At 37.2% G+C, this 22,245-nt stretch overlaps 1 protein-coding gene across 2 annotated transcripts in view; it reads left to right on the forward strand.

The window, feature by feature from the left end:
• Window positions 1-860: 860 nt before the first annotated feature.
• Window positions 861-22,245, forward strand: part of hivep1 (HIVEP zinc finger 1) — a gene marked incomplete at its 5' end in the record, with an annotated part of 60,680 nt that continues 39,295 nt past the window's right edge. Inside the window, 2 exons of one of the 2 annotated variants that reach the window (XM_079879659.1) lie at window positions 861-975; window positions 4,248-4,409. In XM_079879659.1, coding sequence (XP_079735785.1) covers window positions 4,370-4,409 — 40 coding nt within the window. Of the gene's footprint in view, window positions 1,317-4,247; window positions 4,410-22,245 lie in introns of both variants that reach the window. The other variant, XM_079879660.1, reaches the window with a different exon arrangement.

The raw sequence follows: 22,245 nt of genomic DNA on the forward strand, positions 1-22,245 counted from the left end.
ACCTTAAACTTTCTAAAAAATTATTTTCATCACCTTGGACATTCTAATTTATTATTGTTGGTTGTATTTTTTTGTATTCACTAATAAATTGTGTAAAAAAATTCAAAAAAACAATTAACAATCTAGTAGTGCACTAAAACTGCTTTTATTCACTTGCACTGATTCTCTGTTTCAACACAAAATGAACTCGATTTCCTCCTAAGCTCCTCCTTCGACTGTAGGCTACTGCAACAAAACGCAACGATCTGTAAGGAATAATGGAATACCTATAGAAGGGTGGATATCTCCAATATTACTCATTTTAAATGTAATATCAAACAACGTAACGCTGACAGTGACATCAGTGCACGTTTTTCCCTTAGAAACATCAGTACTAAAACGAGCATATTCGGTGCTTTCAGTTTTGCATGACTGTGAAACATTACATTTCAAGCGTTTACATTTCAGATCTGATTTTGCGTATCATCATTACATCGCAAACACACTCTGTGCGGCATTCTCCATTGTTTGCCTGGATATGTGCGGGAAAGCCCAGCGCTGGTTGAGGGGCACAACGTGACCTAACAAACAAGGAACCTCCGGGAACACCGTCAGTCCTGAACTATGCGCACAAGGGCCCGATTCGAGGGGTTCCGCGAGAAACGACACTTCGGAAATGACGCTCAAAATGTGTTTTTTTGCAAGTGCCGCTCTGTAAAGGCGCATTCATTTCGTGTAAACGTGAACTTTATAAGGAAGGTTGACAATAATAGCCACTCGGATAGAGCTTGGCACGTTTTATTCAACTGGTCCATCGGCCGTCGGGACACTCCCTGAGCGCGTTTGCTTGGCTTGGGAGGCGGAGACGGGACCCCCGTTGACGTCAGTGGGCCTGTCGGTTTCCTGCAATAGAAAGTGAGAGAAGATAGAACGAGAGACAGGAAAAAAACAGACCTCTGACCGTTGAAACCCTTGACAACAGTTCAGACTGCACCTGTAAGTACCAAAAGTTAAGAAATACACGCGTCTTAATAAGCGTTTGGACGCATGGTCCAGTGCGCTGCAAACGCATGCGGTGCGTAAACGCATCTCCAAGTGCTGTTGTTTTGGGACACAGTGTTTCCAAAAGATTTGATGGGTTGTTTAAACTTGTGAGCATGTTTGTGTGAGTTTTATGCTGATTTTGACTGGTGTCGGTCGCTCTGTACTGAGCCGGCCCGTGTTTTGTATCTCGCCGAGAGCGCACGTCTCCAGAATCCTAATACACGGGGTGTAAATGTTTATCAAGCCCGCAACGCTGTTGGAGAGAGTCGCCGAAGCACCGACCGCGACGGCAGGTAAGCGCCAAAACACCTTTCCTCGACCATGGGATGCAAACGGCCGCGTTTCGGATGCGCTTTGCACGTCCTCGGCTGGTTTAAAGGGCATTTTGTTGTCGAATTAGGGAAGTGTTTCTCGTTCATGTCCTGTTGCAGAGGGGTTTTCCCCGGCTCCGCCCTCTTCATGTGTTTCTCAAAGGCAGTAATGCGCCATTCATCCTGTACGCACCTGGATTTGGCGCTGAACTGTGGCATGTTCTCGCGCATTGGCTTTTTCTTGGAGAAGGTTGTGGTTCTGTATCCGTTAGGTTTGGACACATGGTGACTCATCGCATGCGGGTCTTATAGGCTGTAAGCATGTCAGATTGGCACTGGCATGGTCTGTCTTACAGGAGCAACCCCTGTTTAGTGCCATTTCCTTTTTGTTTTGCCAGTGCATGCATGCCAAGTAGGCTACACTGTATGTCCCATCATCTGCAACAGTTTCTGTTGGCACCGTTAGGCTGATTTCAGGGTGTTTCCTAATGGCTTGATTGACAGATTCTTTTAACATTTTGCATTTATGTATTTGACAGATGCATGGCAAGGCATGCATTTTATTAGTATGTGTGTTCCATGGAAATCAAACCCCTGACCTTGGCATTGCCAGTCCTATTTATTATGAGTTGAACCAAGAAAACAAAGAAAGAAAGAAAAAGAAAAAACGGCACCTCAGGATTAGTAACACTGTAACATTCCAGTTCTGCAATTATGTTGTATTCAAATTCGGCAGTAACATTCTGCAGTAACATTGGAACATTCAAGTTTTGAAACAACGTTATATTCAAATTCTGCAGTAACATTATTTCAGAATGTCATTGTTACAATGTCATTTTCAGATGATACAGTAGCATTCTAATTCTGAAACAATGTAACATTCTAATTCTGAAATAATGTAATATTCAAATTCTGCAGTAACCTTGTAACATTCAAATTCTGAATTAATGTTATATTCAAATCCTGCAGTAACATTATTTCAGAATGTCAATGTTACAATGTCATTTTCAGATGATACAGTAGCATTCTAATTCTGAAACAATGTAGCATTCAAATTATGAAACAATGTAACATTCTAATTCTGAAATAATGTAATATTCAAATTCTGCAGTAACCTTGTAACATTCAAATTCTGAAATAACATAATTAAATTCTGCACTAATAACAATATATTATTCCAGTTCTGCTATTGGCTAGTTGAGATTAAAAAAACGGTCATGACTGCAGTGTAATATACATATATAGGATTTTGCTGATTATTTTACTCTTCTTATAATTGAGAAATATATCATCATATGTACATTAACACACACACACACACACACACACACACACACATATATATATATATATATATATATATATATATTAAAACATTATGTGTTGATTTAAAAAATATATAGACACACATTATTTATCAACATTTTCAGATCATCCTAGGACAGTCCTTGAACAAAGCTGTTCCTCTAATCAAATGCACCTCGCTATTAGAGGCGTCATGTCTTGAAATGGATGCGTCAAATAATCCAAAATGTGCTATGCAGGAGGGCTTACTGGACCACGAGTGAAAACCACTATTCTAGGAGTGTGTGTGTGCGCTTTGTGTGTAAGTGTGAATGCTCAAATCCTCGGGGAGGTGATGTCATTGCCGTCGAGCTGCACTCGGTGGGAAATCATACACACTCGTAGTAAGCGTTATGTAATGTGTTGAGACGGAACATTCGTGTGGAATCTGGCACTCGCTGTGACTGGATGCTGGCGGGATGCAAGGGCGAGGCATGTCAGATGGAGCCGAGAAACATATAGAAACAAAAACCTCCTAAACGTTGAAACAAAGAGCGCCTTGTGTAGAATGTGGGGAGGGAATGCATCTAGTTCTGCAGAGCCAAGAAATGCATTTGCCATTTTGAGAGCTGCAGTTTTAAAATGTTTTGAAGTCTGGTGATTTTTATCATGGAGAACAAGTCAACATTAGTGCGAGAGGATATATATCAACCTGGGCGATTAATTGGCTATTTATCTGCATGATAGAGTATAAACCGTATGAATTTTAAATGAATTTTGTGTCAAATATTTGCTATCATCAGCCTAAATTATATTGTATATTAGCATTATATCTGCCAACTTAAGCTTTAGATTTCAGTAAAGATGTGCCATTAAAAATGTATTAGTTAACACAAGTCAATCTCTTCTGTTCTACTTTCATTGCATTTATGATTTGTATTAGAGCCGTTCACCCCGACGCCATAAAGAAAGCATTAGAGGGATGTTTTGAATTTGCATTGCTCCATTATTTTCATTTATGTTGAATTAACCTTTACTAACCAGGGTTGTGCATTATTCAGAATTAAATTTACTATCCTTTTAAATCCCAATTCATTCCAACTGTGTTTTTAATGTTTAGGAAGTATTTGGTTTCTATATAAATATATACAATAATTTTTTAGATGCCATATTGTATCTAACACACTATGAAGTCATTAAAAAATGGTTGTGGGCCCTTTTTGTGGTTCTGTATGGCTAAAGTGACAGTATTGAACTTTGTAAATATTTAGAAATATGTCTTATTTTTGAAATGATTCAGAATTTTGAGCCCAACCTCACTTTTGAAATTCCCTGCAGTCTTTGCAAGATGTCAGAGATGACAGTGTGATTTCTCAGTTTGATGTCGGAGGTGTGTGTAGAAGCTCAGTTAGTCAATGCATCGACGGCAACAGATCATTTAGATCAGAAATCTGATTCCTGTACCAGATCACCATATGATCTGTGTCAGTCCATCTAAAAAAATCACACTAGTGATCCGTCACAGCAGAGACGGGGGACGCCACGGTTGAGTCGTTTCCAGAAGCAAGAATGTGTGTTTGTGGCCTGCTTTGCATTTGCTTGAGTTTATTTGTCTCTCATCCGTCCCAGATGTGCAGAGGGTGTCTTTCCTGTGCGGAATAGGAGATTGTCTTTCCTCCCTGTGATCGCCCGCATTCCATCCAGCATCTTTCCATACGATGTTTCACTGAGCCTGCGGAAAACCACCCACAATGCCACGTACGAAGCAGAACAACCCCAAAAACCTGAAAGGTAAGTGTTCGCTTCCGCTTGACCAGACTTCTGTTTGTTTATTGGGTCGCCCCTTTTCACAGGTTTCGATGCGGTCGCAAAGTGTCTCTTTTAAAATGTCTGTGAAGTTCATAAAGGGAAATGTTTGCATAGTTAATGCAAAAGCGTATAGGGTTCCCAGTCAAACTAGTACATTAATTTACGTGGCTTGGACAATTGCTTTTTGTCAACTGTCAAATGAGAGCATTAACACATTTATTTTCCATAAATTAGTCAGCCGTCAAAAGTGTAAACTGGTGGTTTCAATTCGACGTGTCTTTCAAAAGTTTTTCTAGTAATTCTAATTTGACGACACTGTAAAATCAGAAGCACAGAAGCACAGTTTCCTTATTTCACGTCGATGTACTTCCGGTTGTGGATAGTTGGTGGTATTAGAGGGAGGGGCATTCTCTTATTCTGTAAATAATTTGCGTGGAATCAATATTTATTGATATTTTTGGTCTGTTTTCCTGGAAGAGGAAAGCATTGAATTTGCTAAATTGATGTTTAAGAGTACACTAGAATGTAGACGGTGTCTGTTTAATTACAGCTAGCGGTATTTTATGTTATAATTCATCTCTGTGATTCAGTTCAAGTTATTTTCATAGAATTAAAAGTACTCGCCATAGTTGAGCATGTAGCAACCCAGATTTTGAAGTGTTTGGATACTCATTGCTTTGAGCTTGGCCAAACATTATGAATAATTTAGTTTGATTACAGAACAGCATCCTCTAGAGACGACTGTGACTTTTCCCAATATTGGTATTATTAAGTGAAGAGAGGAACAAAAAATAAAAAAAGTCCTATTTTTGCAAAGAAATGGCCATAATTTTGTATTTTTATTTAACCAGATGATCTCATTGAGATTTAAAACCTCTTTTTCAAGAGAGACCTGGCCAAAATGGCAACATATTAACAGTGCATAGTTACAAATATGATCACCAAGCATATGCACAACAACAAGAAACATTTAAACATAATGATTATTTCTTGGTTAAAAACAAGTTTTGGGGTTTAGTTTTAGAAGTATACACTGTAAAAAACTAGTGCAATTTTAAATGTAAAATATAGAGAGAAAAAAACCCTGAAAAAATTGAAAAACTGTCATTTTTACTGTGTTTTTTTAGAGAATTATTCTGGCAACCACAGCTTGCCAGGGTTGTTATTATTATTTTATTTTTTTTATTATGGTTTTAATTACATCGCAACATTAAAGCTCTACATTATATTAATAACACTTTGGTCTTTTAAAAATACACAAAGACAAAACACCATCGGGATAATGCACATGAAACTAATGCAAAAAACATTAGTTTCTAAATAACAGAACATGTGACAGAAAACACTGTAATTACTGATGAGAGTGACAAAACTGACAAAAATGAGAAGACGCTAAATTATTTATATTAAATATAATAATTTCAGATGTGTCACACAACGCAGGGACTTCTGGGAATGTCATTTTACGTTTTTTTTTTTTTTTCATACTGTATCTCAGAATTTTTACTTGGAAAAAACTGTTATTTTTGTGAGTTAAAGCAATGTAATTGAAAACATAATTGCATGAAAACATATGTTGTCATGACTTATTGATCATTTAATTTGTTATAGTGTGTGGCATTTTTAGCGCAATTTTCCACCGGACAAAATTGCGATTGTTAACTCATGATTTCTGTGCGTCTGTGCGCACCAATCTTGCACTTCTATCTACTCCTCAACCAGACCACCTAGAGACTTCGGGTTTTCGGCATTATGTTAAGGAAGGTCTAATCTCGGGAACGCACAAAAAAAAAATCCAGGAAAAGATTTACTATCTCTTAGTGTTGTGATCCCATGACGTCAGAAATTTGCGCTAAAACACTCACTGAGTTTTTATTACTTGTTTTTTTTTTCTGTAAAAATGAAAAAAAATTTTTTACAGTGTGTTAATAAAAAGGTACTAAGCAGTTCTGGAGACAATCAAGAACTTTATTAACTTTAATTCTTTGATCTTCTCCAGAACAAAATTGTTTTATTTACTTATTTTTCAAATCCAAAGTCGCTTTAAATATTTGTGATCGCGCCAAGGAAACGAAGCAAGCATGTCGGTACACGCCAGAATTGCGCTCCCATGCATGGCGTTTCTGTGGAATCCAAGACATTTCCTTTTTACCAAGGACGCCCCCACCTTTAAATCCACCCACTCAAACAATTCATGCCGTTTCATGTTTTAATACAAGGTTCCTTGTCGTTTAAGATGTCGAAAAAAATGATTTTTACAGAATCAAAGTTTAATTAGAATCTTGAGATGCAATAAAAATGTAATAAAATGAAAGTCTTGCATAGTGTGGCATTTGGCTGTGCGAATGAAAATGGCTGTACAGCAATGTTTTGAAAGAACAAAAAAGCATGAAAGAGAAAAAAAAAAATATACCAGAACATGGAACTAGAGGATTCCCTCTTTTGTGTTGGGTGGCTGTGTTATTGATGTCATGGATACTGAGGTGACCTCTGTCTATCAGAACACACCCTTTCAAAGCAAGTCATAATGGAGTCAGATGGTCAAAGATTCAAATCATAAAGCTTTCATTGTTCTTGAGGTCGCCGTGTTTCTAGCGTGTTGAAATGATTGCTAGGTGCAGACTCAGTCTACATGTTGCTTTGTGCGTGTGTGTCTCATGACTTTAGAGCGGAGCAGGAATGCTTCAGTGACGCAGTTTGTGGGTAAACGGGCAGGAAGTAAGGAACCTCTTCCACCTCTCGCTCTCAGTGTTTACTCTTCTGAAACAGCTGGTCTCCAAACACACACTCACACACACACACACACACACGCTGATGCTACCGCTCACATTACGTCGTGCTCACCTGCTTTTCACTGTTTATCAAATTATAAACCATTCGGGAACAGGTCCTAAGTTATGATGTTCATACTAGATACTAATCGGCTCACACGCACAACAGTCACAAATGTATTTTGTTGCTATTTTGAATTTTAACCTTTGGACATTGCACTGCTTTAATATCTACTAGTTAAAGGAATAATTAACCAATTTGTTTACTCACCCTCACACTTGTTTCAAACCCATATGCCTTTCATTCTGCAGTGGAGCAAAACTTCACACAAGTCTTTTTAAATGACCAAGTTTTTAGCTACTAAACAGGCTTTCAAGTCCAACTTTTGACTCACTGTTAGTGTATAATAACTTAACTTGATCTGTTACTCATAGAAAGCTATCTTGTAGAAGACTTACCAGTCATTTTAAATGCTTTTATGGTGAGTTTTGCATTTTATTTGAAGCTTATCGTATGTAGTCGCTATGAACTGTTGTTGTTGTATAGTGAAAAGCCATGTGAAGATACTTCAAAATTTGTAATCCTCAAGGACAAAATAACAACATACAGGTTTGAAATGAAAGTAAACGATGACAGAATTTTTATTTTGGGGTGAGTGATTTCTTTAAAACCTATAAAAAGGTTAAAGGCAGCCTTTTTGAGTTGTAGCATTTTTTACGAGAGTTTTCATAAATACAGTGGAAGAAAATCCGTACATTAGTGAGTTTTCCGCTTGTAAATGCACTGTGAATAGAGCATGAGGTGTTGGGCTGGGGAAAGGATTTGTGGTGGAAAGTCTTAAAGTCATGAAATTTCAAAGTCAGTGTATTGTTAATTTAGCTGTAGAGGGGTGCATGACTTCACATACATTTACTGTTCAAAAAAATACAGTAAAAATTGTAATTTAAAACGTAATTTATTCCTGTGATCAAAGCTGAATTTTCAGCATCATTCCTCCAGTCTTCAGTGTCACATGATCCTTCAGAAATCATGCTGATTTGCTGCTCAAGAAACATTTCTGATTATCATTGTTGAAACTATTTTTAATTGGCTTAATTTTTTATGTTTGCTCAATATTTGATAACTTTAATATAAGGTGAAGTAGTTGCACGTTACTACATGTACTTACTATAGTAATAACAGTAAATTATACATAATTACAAGTAACTAACCATAAACCAAACTCATAACCGTAGCTCTATAGGGAGTACTCATAGATAATTAATATTACTCAGTACTTATCTGTAATGCCACCTTAAAATAACGTGTAACCTAATATTGTTGTGGAGACAGTCACATAACAGGACATGACTAATTTGCATTGTTTTTGTAACCATAGTTTTGTTTTTTTTCCCCCTAGGCAATCCCAACAAAATGATTTGCACACACACAAAGAGAACTTATTATAATTATTTAAAAATAAAAGTCCTATTTGTATGTGTGCAAATGATTTTGTTGGGATTCCAAATAAATGTAAATGAGCGTTTGTAGCTAAAATCAGTTGTGTGCAACCACTTACCATAAAAAATGTTATTAAATTCAACGAATCATTTTTTTTCAGTGTAATTTATCATGAGTAATTCATAATCTATTATAAGGAATATGTCGGTCCGCGTTGCACCTAAGTGTCCCAGTAACATCATTTCATAATGGTGTTGTCGGCACAGTGACCGTAGGCGGTGAAATTGCGGCGTGTCAATGCAGGAAGTTTCTCCTGTGGGTCTTCCTCTACTTCTTATTTCTTAAGCGCCATTAAAACACGTTCTCTGTCTGAGACATTGCATTAACCTGCTCTGGGGCAAACACACTTCGCCCACACACAGGTGGTGCGGCTTGCAGACTGTTGCAGCTCGTGTTCGTGGGAGATGACCGCAGAACACTGAAATGGAAAAGCCCTATTTAGTGCAGCACCCGCACAGTAATCATGCGAGAGGCGCTGGCGGCGTAATCTGGAACGTCCCTTTTGAAGCTGCAGGGGTAAATGTTTTACCCAGAATGCCCATCTTGACTGCATGACCTGGCAAACCTGTTAATGATCGACTCGCGGGTTTGTTCGCTGACCTCCCGAGGGCCCGAACGTGTGCGGGGTGTGATTGTGTAACCCGGGCCGCTGCTGATAATCTCAGGTGTCAAGCGCGTTGGGCTTCTCACTGCAGTGATGGATGGGTCCATAGATTCAGAGTTGTCACTTTAAATTGTTTTTTTTTTTGTGGCAGATGCCACCGTTTCTGTCTCTATTCAGTCCGTTGGCGCAGGAAGAGACTAACCTCCTTTGGGAATAAAGCGGAGGAGAGACACTCATAGTAGCGGTGTCGGTTTATGAGACGGAGGAGTTTGATTCAATGTCCTCTTGTATGGTTGAGCCAAGTTTGACGTCAACCGAACACTGTAGGAGTGTATATCTGTAGACATGCAGTATACGGTTTTGGGTTTGACATTTCAGATGGGCTCTTGCATGGGCAAAAGCATTTTTCCCTCCTGTGCTGTTTTTGTTGACGTATTTACATGTGAAATGATTAACGGTGCTTATACACTCGTGTACGATTTCCTGGTTTACTACCAGGTTCATTATAACTGTATGGTTGGCGACATGACATTGTGATAATAATTTATTATTTATATTATTTGTTGGATAATGCAAATAAAGTAGCATTTCCATTCCATTCAATCTTTGTGGGAAATAGAAACAGAAATGGACATTGTAGCCACTGTGGGATTTTCACATTGGTTTCTTCTCTGAGAAAATTGTCATGTGACTTTTTTTTTTTTTTTTAACACACATTTAGAATTATGTATTCAGTAAATGTGATTAAGTCGGGGTTTATGCATGTCGTCTTACTAAATTAAAAAGTGTATTCATGTCAAGCGTTCAGATGTTTTTTATTGTGAATTTTTTGAGTTTTTAATCACATTTTTATGCAATATCCCAAAATCTGCTTAAAATACACTACTGTTCAAAAGGTCGGGGTCATTAAGATTTTTTTTTTATGTTTTTGAAAACCAAAAGTTAAAATAGCTGTTTTCTATGTGAATATATTTTAAAATGTAATTTATTCCTGTGATGCAAACCTGAATTTTCAGCATTATAACTCCAGTCCTCAGTGTCACATGATCCCTCAGAAATCATTGTAAAATGATGATGATTTGCTGCTCAAGAAACATTTCTGATTATTATCAGTATTGAAAACAGTCGTGCGGTGCTGCTCCATATCAGCTATGCCGCATTTTTTTCAGGATTCTTTGATGAATAGAACGTTCAAAAGAACAGCATTTATATAAAATACATAATATAAAATATGAAATGTATAAAATATTGAATATAAATGTTTTGTAACATGATAAATGTCCTTGATGTCACTTGTGAACAGTTTAGTACATCTTTGCTGAATAAAAGAATTAATTTCCTTAAATAAAAAAATCCCCTGCCGAAACTTTTGAACAGTAGTGAATGTAAACCCAGCTAAATACATATGAGAAGTGTCTGAGGTCAGAAATTTGAGGATGTTTTGAATGTTTGTGAACTTTTTGAGTTCTGAAAGTTACTGAATGTTTTCACAGTACAATGAACTGTTTTATTTCAAAAGGGCAAAACATTATTTCAAATCATGTGACCTATTGAACGAGCCACAGTACGATGAATTTTTATCCTGTAATTCACAGTAGTTTTACGCTTCTGTTCAGCCGAGGAGATGACGAGATGGAGAGGCTGTCTGAATGCCATTTGTTGTTTTTCCCCAAAGGGCACACATTGGCTTCAGTTCTGACATCAGAGGTCAAGAGGTCAGGCTTGGGGTTAAGAAGGGGTCTTGAACTCAATGTAAGGCCTGAATTATAGTCTGTCTGATCTCAGAGACAGACCCCATATATATTCCTGAGTTGTTTCAGTCTAAAGTTAAATGGTTCTGGCATCTCTGTTCTTTTTATAGCATTTCAAACGTAAAGCTGCAGTGGCAGCTAGTTAGGCTGCATAGTTAGGCTGTCCATTCATACTAATATACATGTCAATCGGTTATTTCATGAGAGCACGGCTCAAGTTTTTCAGGTCGTGTTTAAAGGCCTGATCACAAAGAAAGTGAATATTTTCATGTGAACAAAACGTGAGATGGAAATCAAAGCAATGCATTCCTATATATTCATGCTGTCATTTGTCAGATGACAGAACAAGTTTTTTTCCCTTTTCTAACTTCTGCTTCCTCCTTTTTTCTAGTTGTTTCCCTAACCTTTTGGTAGCTAAGCTATTTTGCTTATCCTGCGTCTTTTAGTGTGTTTTCCTGTTCTTCGTGGTTTGCGCAATGACTTTGCATTGTGACACCAATAATAATGAAGTGAATTTGCTTTTCATTGTTTTTAAATAATATTTTCACTCTTGGTATAAACAGGACTTTTTAAAAAATGGTTGTTATTATTAACAATAACCGTATTCAAAAAGTTTCTGTTTATAATATTCTGAACGAAAAATTATAAACCATTATGAATCTGTTTCTGAATATCTTTTTATTTTATTGCCTAAATTGTAAAAAATCCATTGTATGTATACACTGTAAGTATACTGTACATGTTATGAATTTAATTTATGCTTATTTAAATGTAATGGATGGTTCTATTATTGTATTACATTCAATTTAGGGTGAAATATGAGCTTATGAACTAAACATTTTACACTATAGATTCATATAAATTGAGTTTTGTGAAGATGTGGATTAAATGAAGTTCAGACCCTGACGATGTAGATAAACGCTGCATCTGAAATCAAATACTTTGCAAACAGAGTAGTACGTCCGAATTCATAGTATTTGAAAAACAGAAGGCGAAAAGTCCCCAGATTACCTAATACTTCCCCCAAGATTCTGAAAGTGTGATGGACACTTTATTTTCCCATGAGGCCACGGTAGAGGATTTATGAATGAAAGTGAAGCGACGCAACTGACGCTGGTAGGTCACATGATCCCATGAGGAACCACGTTCGGATTTATACCCATATTCATACTATATAGAGCATGCTTTTTTAACGGTCGCAAAGTAGACCTAAGTTCAAATGTATACGTACTCTGAGACAGTATGCGCTTTCAGACGCACTGAAACGCTAACAGTTTTAGATCTCTCAAAGGAGACGCTGTGATGGAGTTTTATTGTGGCGTCAGATTTTTACCTGTTGTGTCATGCTTATTAAAGCAAACCAGTATTTCCACACTTTACTGTACAGTTTGAATATGTGAAACCCATGCTGTCCTCGCTCTCTCTCACTCGCACTCCTTGTTCCCTGCGGCTGGGATCACCCTCCGTTTTAGCAACAGTAACTAAAACAGATGCGCAGTAACAGGTTTGGCCATGTCTGTTTGGCTCCCTGCAAACCTTAGAGAAATTTAAGAGTGTGTGAGTGTGTGTGACAGAGAGTGAACAAAATACTGAATGTGAGAGATTAGCCTATTTTTTTTTTTATAATGACGTATGGAACAACTGTGCATGTGCGTATTATCAAAACCTCTGTTATTCTGTGGTCAGTGAAGATCTTTAAAACGGCTTGTACGTATAATGAAGGGAAAGGTATAATTCTGCTCTTTATTTCTTTAAGGAATAATTCTTTTTTTCCCCCACCCATGGAAACACTGACTCTTTCCAGTCATTAAGCTATAAATTTAACAGCTTTGCTTTTTTTTTTTTGTGTGTGTATTTTTTTAAGTGTGTGTGATCCAGCACATGTTGGTTGGCAGTCGTACAGCATGTTTCTTTGTTTGCCCACAGTGGAGAACTGAGGCGGCCACCTTAGACTCAGAATCATTGCTGGAGTTTCAGTTGTCTACTCTAGTGAGCGGTGCCAAACTACGGCCATGTCCACACTAATATGTTTTCGTTTGAAAACGCATCTTTTTCTCTCCGTTTTGGCCTTCCGTCCACATTGAGACAAGCTGTTTGAAAACGCTCTCCCAAGTGGATAAATTTAAAAATGTCGTTTTCGCGTTGTTGTGTGGACTATGAAAACGGAGGTATTTGAAAATGATGATTCATGTTTAGTCATGTGGCGCATATTGTACTAGGGATGCACGATATATCGGCCGATATATGTTGATTTTTAATGTTATCGTTATCGGCCCTTTAAGAAAATTTGGCCGATATATTAAAACCGATAAATAATGGATTTTTTCCTTCAGCTGAGACACTTCAGATGTGCACTGTTTATCATGATGGTTTTGAATTGCTTGAAATATGATTGGAATCACTTCAAAAAAGGAAAATAGTTAAGCGCAACATGTGCAGTGCAAGTCTGTCATATCGGCTTCATAAAATTATAATGAGAACATTATAATTGTGTGCTTGGGACATGGCTTTTAATGGTGAGACTTTTGTTTTAGTAATCAGGCTATAAGAATGTGGATTTCGATTTATCGGCCAATATATCGGTTATCGGCTTTCAAATAAAAATTATCGGTATCGGCAAAACTTTTCATATCGGTGTATCCCTATAGATCTCTATGGTTTCCTGCCAGTTCTTGCAAAAATTCCTGCAAAAATTTTAATTTACTCGCAATTGCTGTCCTGCGGCGAAACATGACAGTTGCGTTTCAGAGCATGCGATTTTGAGTGCAACCTGGACGAGTAGTACTGGGATATTTTGCTAAATAAAATTCTCACGCTTTCCTTCTGGCACGATTATTTTATATGTCTGCTCTCTCTGTATCATCTGGTATGTTCTACGTGTGGACAGTAAGTATTTTCAGATGTTTCAATGTAGGGCTGTCAAAATTGCTCAAAAATGACGTTCGAATATTCCCTCTAAAAAACACACGAATATTCGAACTATTCGAACATCTGGTTGCGCATTTTATCAATGACGCGCATTACGTCAATAACAGGACAAATTAATACAAAGAGACATAACTACTTGTATAGGTAGTAAATTTAAGTTTAAACATATTTGACAATGTATTACCAACACAAAACCAAGTAAATAAACTAATGGCCAAGACCGCAGACCTCACTCTCGCTCACTCGCAGGCTCTCTCTCTCTCTCTCTCTCTCTCTCTCTCTCTCGCTCTCGCCCTCGCGCTCACGCTCTCTCTGCGCGTAACGGTTAAATTAACAACAACAATAAGCACATGTTGAGTGCTGATCAAGAGTTTTGTGCAAGCAATTTAAGGTCGCGACTCTTGTCCCAAATATAGCAGGCTTTATTCAGTGATTGAAACAAATTTATTAACATTAATTGAAGTTTTACAGTAGGCTATAGAACCGACATTGAACGCTCCGAGCGAGCTGTGCTGTGGTAAATATGGAACTTTTCTGTTTAACGTTAAATAAAATGAGGCACATAATTCCGAGAAATGTGACAACAAAGAAATTTTACCCTGAGGTTCATAAAAAATAAAGTGCTATTAAAAAAGAAAAAGGCTACTTACATTCTTGGTGCTTGTATTAAAAAAAGGAAAAACTGACTGCAATTTACTCCATTGTCTTTTTTGTGCACTGTCAACTTTCAGCAGTGACGCTGTGCTAGACAGTGCGACTCGTGTGACCTGTCCCTCAGGCAGCGCGCGCGCCCACTCGCAAAGCAGACAGCCGCGCCTCTGCTTCCGCGGGCGTGTTTTTCCATATTCGAAATTCACATTCAAATATTAATTTTCACGTTCGAATTCCTGTTTTTTAAAACTATTCGAATATATATTCGAATTTAGAATATTCGTTGACAGCCCTATTTCAATGTGGATATGGACGCTAGTGCGGACAGGAAGTGTTTTGGACTGTTTTCAAATGTAGACGTAGCCTAAATTGTTCCCACTCTAATTAATGAGACGTTACACTTTTACAGTGTAGAAGCTTTTTTAATTATAATTGAAGCAAAGTAGTTTTGTTGTAAAAATGTGGCCCGCTTATGGAATAGAAAGTCTTGTTTCTCAATTGCAAACTCTTGCACTTTCCATTAAATGTACATATTTCACCGCTGATGGAGGAAATCATATGTTGCCATTTTGTTTTTATCACACTAGGGGTCAAACAGTATTTTCTGGTTCAAGTCTGTTACAAAAGCAAGGTGTTATATTTCATTTTCCTACGGCCATAGTTGCTTTTGTTTAACAAGCTAAATCTGTTGCCATGGTCACGACTAAATGTATTTAACATTGTTCTTTGAATTGTTCCTGTTATACAAGAAACCCTTAGTTTTAGCTAAAAGGTAGAACAAAAAAGACTGTGCTACTTGATATCGGCCTCCGTTGTCTTGGCTCTTGGCTTTTACAGTAGCAACAGTAACTGTAGTAATCAGTGTTTTGGTTGAAACTATGGTTACCATAGTAAAAAATTACCCTCGCTCTTGAGCGTCTGTCCTCTTCTGTAACACTTTTAGCTGTCCTGCAAACCCTCAAACTGCTCACTCTCGTAAGGTTTATAATACAGCCGGTGTAAAATTTCATCTCACTACTTCCCTCTTACTGCACACAAGATTTTTCTTGGCTATTGTTCGTTCTTGCATTCCCCCCCCCCCCCCCCCCCCCCCCCTGTTCGTTCCACCCCCTCACCATGCCTGAACACCATTCAGACTTTCGTTTTGAATGTCTGTCAAGCTCTGACTGTGTGTCGGACCAAAGTGACTAATGCTGGACTGACGCCACCCACCTGCTATAGGCTGAAAAGGTTGTGCGAGTGTGTGTGTCTCACACTTCAGGCCTGCACATTGCCTTATTTTCTCTTCAGAGGTATTTCTGTGTGAGCACTGCATGTCGGTCCAACGTTTCGAAGAGATTGTGTATTTACATGCACATTTTCAGGGCATACCCCACATACGCCTATACGCAGGAGTTTAGGCCTTCCAGTTTTGTGGTCAAAACAACGATTCGACTCCGTTTGGCATGACAGATTAAGATAGCGACAGAACAGTGTGTTTTCATCTCTCTCTCTCTCTTTCTCTGTGTTTTCACGTAGTCAGTGCACCACATGCTCATTGCCGCGGTGTCTGTCAGCACGCTGTAATGCTCTTTTTGTGTTTCTGTTTAAACGCATTGCAGTTCAAACACTACGTCACACTAATGGACAGAATATTCCAGTTTTGTTTCTTGTGGTTGCAGCTTGTGTATGAAAAACACCACACTTGTTGAATTTTACAATGTTAGAGCTGCACAGATTAATTAAATCCCACAAGTAAATCCCAGAAATGTATCCCAGGTCTTAAATGTGTAACCCTGCGGCGTTTTGTTCTTTCTATAAGACAATCTGAGGTTTTAGGCGCATTTGATTCTTGCAAGCTCATAAAACTGCATTTGAGACACATTTCGCTTCTGTAATGTGATGTATCTCAACAATACTCAAGAAAAAAATGAGGGCAGAAGTGTGTGTTTAATAATAGACTGAAATCAGATCTAAATGTGAGTTTGCAATGCACTGTGGGGGATCTACTCCCCATTGTTGTTTTTGTATCATTTATATGCTAACATAGTATTTATTCATATTTTCAGTTTTCATTTTAGTATTTTTTTTGTCATGTGCTTTTGTCATTTTTAATAGTTTTTTTTTATTTTTATTTAATTTCTTTTAAGCTTTATTTTTATTTCAGTTTTAGTAAATTTACAACTTCAACCTAAACTTATTTCGGTTTATATCTCAAGGCAATATTTTGTGTAACAACATTTTTGTTGAAGTTTTCCATCTAAAATTTGCACTTTGTTTTATTTTAGCTTTATTTCATTTAACAAAAATGATGTTTAGTAGATTTAACAACACTGCTGTTCCCCAAATCTGTCATTATTTGTTTTTTTGCTGCAACCTTTACTACATAAATGCTAACCGGCATTCAATTACTCTTATCTATTTCAGAAAGGCTGCATTACCTACAAAAGTAGTCTAAAACAATGACTATTTGACTATGGATTATTATTAATCCGTAGTTTTCATGTCCTAGGTGACATCAGCTTTTTAGGCTTGATAAAATATTACAAATTAGTCCTGTCAAAACGATTAATCGTGATATGTTAGATGCGATTACTCACGATTAATCGATTTTGAAAGGACTGATTTTGTAATATTTTAGTTGAAAAAGACTTTCCATTTTGGCTGATGTCACGTGTTTGTGTACAGTATTTATGTATGTATATCTATATACATATATATTAAGTAGGACTGTTAAAATTTTAAATCAAATTAATTACTCGATGTGGTGATCATTTGTTCTATAATCGCAAATTAATCGCACATCATATTGGGCTAAGAAATTGCCCCCAGAGGATAATTTAATACGTCATTATAAAATCATTTGAAAATCAATTAAATGCGTTAATAATTTTAACAAGTTATATTTCCAAGAACTAATTAATTTAGGCTAATTAACATGTTAAATTGACAGCCCTAATATTTGCAGACTTTTATGTTAGATGCGATTAATCGAGATTAATCTGTTTGACAGCACTATTAGGCTACACATACAAGCTTTTTTTTAAGTAGCATGCATTGATGGATTGTGCACAATATGGAACTTGCATAAAAAAAAAAAGTAACTGACTGCGGACTACCGGCAATCCTTATAAGGGTGTTGTGTGGGGCATGCCTGTGTGTGTGTGTGTGTGTGTGTGTGAGACTACACTGGCAAAGCCTAACGGTTTACACAAGCGAAGCTGGATCTAGCTGTTGCTAGGGCAACAGGAGCAGCATGAGTGTGTGTGTGTGTGTGCAGGTGCCGTTCCTGTGTGTGACTGCGGGAGGAAGCAGGGAGAGAAAGAGGGTTTTTTCTAATTTTAGGAAGGAGGAATGACTCTGTGAACGATTGATTATCTGTGGGAGAGACCCCAACGGGAACGAGAGGATGACGATAGAGCAGAAGAAAGGATTGAGAGAGAAAGAAGGGTAGTTTGATAGAGAGGCAGCTCTGAATGGGAGCCCAAGGACCCAGCGGGAGTGCGGTAACCCAAGTGACTTTCATACAGAGAGGAAAAAAAGACATAATACAGTAAAAGGGTGCAGTGATAGAACGTATTCAGACATAACGACTCCTAGAGATGCTGTTGAGCTCCAACAATCATTCAAATGCACATGAAAGTAGTCCGTTTGAGTCATATGCTATATTCAAAGTCTATTCAAAGCCAGACACTTTTGGGAGATTTTTATTTTTGGGGTGAGCTATTCCTTTAAGGACTTATTTATGTGTTCATGTGTACTCCGATCTCACAGCCAGAAAAATCTGCTGCCTGCGCTGCTCTCTCTCTCTCTCTCTCTCTCTCTCTCTCTCTCTCTCTCTTTCTCTCTCTCTCTCTCTCTCTCTCTTTCTTGTGTGTGTGTGTGTTTTCAGAGGCGCACAAAAGCAGATTCCCCCTGCCAGCACAATGCCAGATTCACCCGGTCCGTTCTGGAAATTCCTCCAGTTCTGACGGGGAATCTGGGCTTTGCCAACTGCTTTCCTGCTTCATCCAGTCCCAGTCTGCAGTCCCTCGTTCCTTTCCTGAGGTCACAATCATAACAGACATCGAGAAGATTTTTTAGAGGTTTTTAGCAAAGCTGATATATGATGCAGATTAAATGTGAATTTAATTATAGCAAATGATATAATTTAAATAAGCAAATAAGCAATTTTAGCAGTTTTGTGGACATTTATTTAATTTTTTTATTAAATAAACACTATTGTTCAAAAGTTGAAAAAAAAAATTGCATTTATAATGTTGTTCTTTTGAAGAGCTTTAATGTATTTTTGATCAAATACATGCGTCCTTGATGAGTGGAAGAAACCCAAACTTCTGAACCATAGTGTATTATAATGTTATTTCACATGAAAACTAATTGAAATTTGAGATGTATCAGTATAATCTCTCTCCATTATAAAACCACTCACTGACCTGGATGCTGCACTCTAAAAACTGCAGGGTTAAAAAATAACCCAACCTTAACCCCACTGCTGGGTCACTACTGGGCAGAACACGTGCTGGGTTGATTTGACCCAAGTGCTGGGTTTTAACATTTAACCCAGATTTCTTGCTGGGTTAACCTCTTGCTGGGTTAACTCTTACTCATGTGCAGGGGTATTTCCGGTCTCATTGCCTTAACAATAAAATTAGTAACAAATATTTGTTATAAAATAAAACAAATGTAAAATAATTATTGTCTCTGTAATACAATAAACCAAAGAGGCCACTGTAAAAAAAAATATATAAAAAAAAAAAAAAAAAAAATATATATATATATATATATATATATATATATAATAGTTTTTTTAAAACATTTTTAATGAAAAATCAAAACAAGTTATTCATTTTAACTAAAATGAGCGTGCTGCTACCACAACGTAATATATGAAATGAATATATTAAATATATTAAATATTTCATATTAAAGTGGCGTGCAGACGTGAAGAATCCAGAAAGTTCTGCAAAGAAGGAAAAACTAATAGACTAGTTGCGGGGTCAAAATAACCCAACCAGCTGTTTATTTGTGAATGACCCCCTAACAGCTCATTTGACCCAGCATGAGCAACCCAATAATGTGTTTACAGTACCCCAAACAACCCAGCATTTTGACCCGGCATAAACAACCCAACAAGTTGTTTACAGAAACAACCCAGCATTTTTGCAACCAGTGTGATTGATATAAATGATAAAATGTATAATAAGGCTGATAATCTAATAATTTGAAACTTTTGGCTGATCAAGATTTTCAGGCTTTGGTTTGTCTGAAAAACGTTCAGCTGAAGAGGTGACCAGCTTTTGAAAATCCAACACTTTCAAAATGAGTATTGTTCATTCCCTTCTCTCAAATGCTTTGTAAAAGCTCTAAGATGGTCAGGACTAGATTCAGATGTTTCCTTCTGTGTTGCCATCACACACTTTCTCTCGCCCTTTTGACCTCATGTTGCAAAGTAAATGTTTGTGTGCAAGTGTAAATGTGTAAAATGTGACTGTTTCCCTTTAAAACAGATTCACACCCATAGTGGACGAGAGCCAGAGCGAGTCTTTGATTCTCGATACAATCTGTCCAGCAGCAGGACACCTCCCCTCTCTCTCTCTCTCTCTCTCTCTCTCTCTCTCTCTCTCTCTCTCTCTCTCTCTCTCTCTCTCTCTCTCTCTCTCTCTCTCTCTCTCTCTCTGTCTTTAGCCTTGGCTTTGTCCTTGTCCTTCAAAACCGTTATTTTCAGCTCTGAGTGTCTTAGCAAGGTCATATAATATAACATACAAATAACTGATGCAGAAACATCCAGTTGTATTATATTAAAATATATGGTAAAAATATTTTTTAAAAAGTATTTTTCACATTATCTCTACTCACATTTCTCTCTCTCTCTCTCTCTCTCTCTCTCTCTCTCTCTCTCTCTCTCTCTCTCTCTCTCTCACACTCACACTCACACACACACACACACACACACACACACACACACACACACACACACACACACACACACACACACACACACACACACACACACACACACACTATAGAGCTGTATTTTCATAAATGCTACACCCTTACATAATAATAACATTTTGTAGTTTTAAATGTTAAAAGTATGCATTACTAAAACAATATGTATATTACTTCATATAGTATAGTTTAGTTTGTTAAACTAAATATGTATCACTTATTGACCTGATGGTTTAGGCATCCTGCAGGAGAAATAGAGTTAGAGTGAACAGAAAGGCGAATGACCATATGAACAAGCGTCTGAATGAACCACTGCATCTGTGAAGTGCTTTTCAGACAAGTGAAGTGTTTTACATGTAAATGAGATTCAGCACATTATTATGACAGTGAAGCACCTTGTGTATGATGTGAGACTGCCGGCGAGTTCCTGTCCAATCAGACGCGTCAGCAGAGACAACAAGGAACTGTCAGCTGTGTGTTTGAAGTGTCGCTGGCCGTGCTGTTCACTGCTGGGTCAAACGTTTATGGCTGATGTTAGTATTGATTGTGTAAGCCGACACACACTGTAGACTGCATGTTCACGACACCTCGGATCATGAAACTGGGAAAACATGTAGGGCGGAGCTTCATTTCGTACTTTGTAATTTGATTGGATCTGATGGGTTCCTATGGATGCTTGTTAATGCAATTTAAAAGATAATTATTAAAAAAAAAAATTAAAAAAAACTAACTTTTTATCCTTTTATCCCACAATTCTGACTTTTTTTCTCGCAATTGCGAGTTTACATCTCGCGAATCTTCATACCTGCGTGATATCAACTCGAAATTCTGGAAAAAAAGTCAGTCTTTCCCCCCCTCAGAATTGGACTTTATAACTCGCAATTGCAAGTTTATCTCTCAATGCAGAGAAAAGAAATCGCAATAGCGAGAAAAAAAGTTAGAGTTACGAGTTTATATCCCGCAATTCTGACTTTATAACTCGCAATTTTGAAAAAAAAAAGTGAGATATTAACTTGCAATTGTGAGGAAAACAAGTCAGAATTGTGAGATAAAAAGTCACAATTAGCCTACCTTTTTTATTTTTTATATCGTGGCAGAAAAAAGTTTTAATATGTTCTGATGTGATTGGTTAAAATAAATGGTCCCCATCCCACCCAGCTATGGTTTTATGTCTCCAGAAAAGAAAGATTACTGTTGTTATTTTTATTATTATTATTAAGACAGTAAACCGAGTCAATCTTTTAAAGCACGGTTATTTTAGTATTATTTATATACTCTCATATTTTTTGTATTTTCAATTAGCTTTTACATTTAAATTATTACCTTTTATTTTAATTCAATTTTTAGTAATTTTATTATGTGCTGATTTCAGTTCAAATGTTTTAGTTTAGGTTTTTCATCTATATTAAGTATCTTCATGTCATGCCTTATAGTCACATTTTATTTTATTTCAGCTTTATTTTTATTTTTAGCATTAGTTTGTAGATAATAACCCTGCGTGGAAGTCAATGTAGTCAATTCCTAACTAATTTGAGCTATTCTGGATATTCCATGACACGATTAGAGTAGATTGGGACTTTATCCATGGAAATGAACAGTGTAGGAACTCTGATATTCCTTTTAACCCAGCAACACAGAAAATACCTATTGAAAGTCTGAAGATGAGATTGTGTGATGGCATCAT

Source organism: Squalius cephalus (assembly GCF_949319135.1).
Source record: "Squalius cephalus genome assembly, chromosome: 8".
Lineage (NCBI taxonomy): Eukaryota > Metazoa > Chordata > Actinopteri > Cypriniformes > Leuciscidae > Squalius > Squalius cephalus.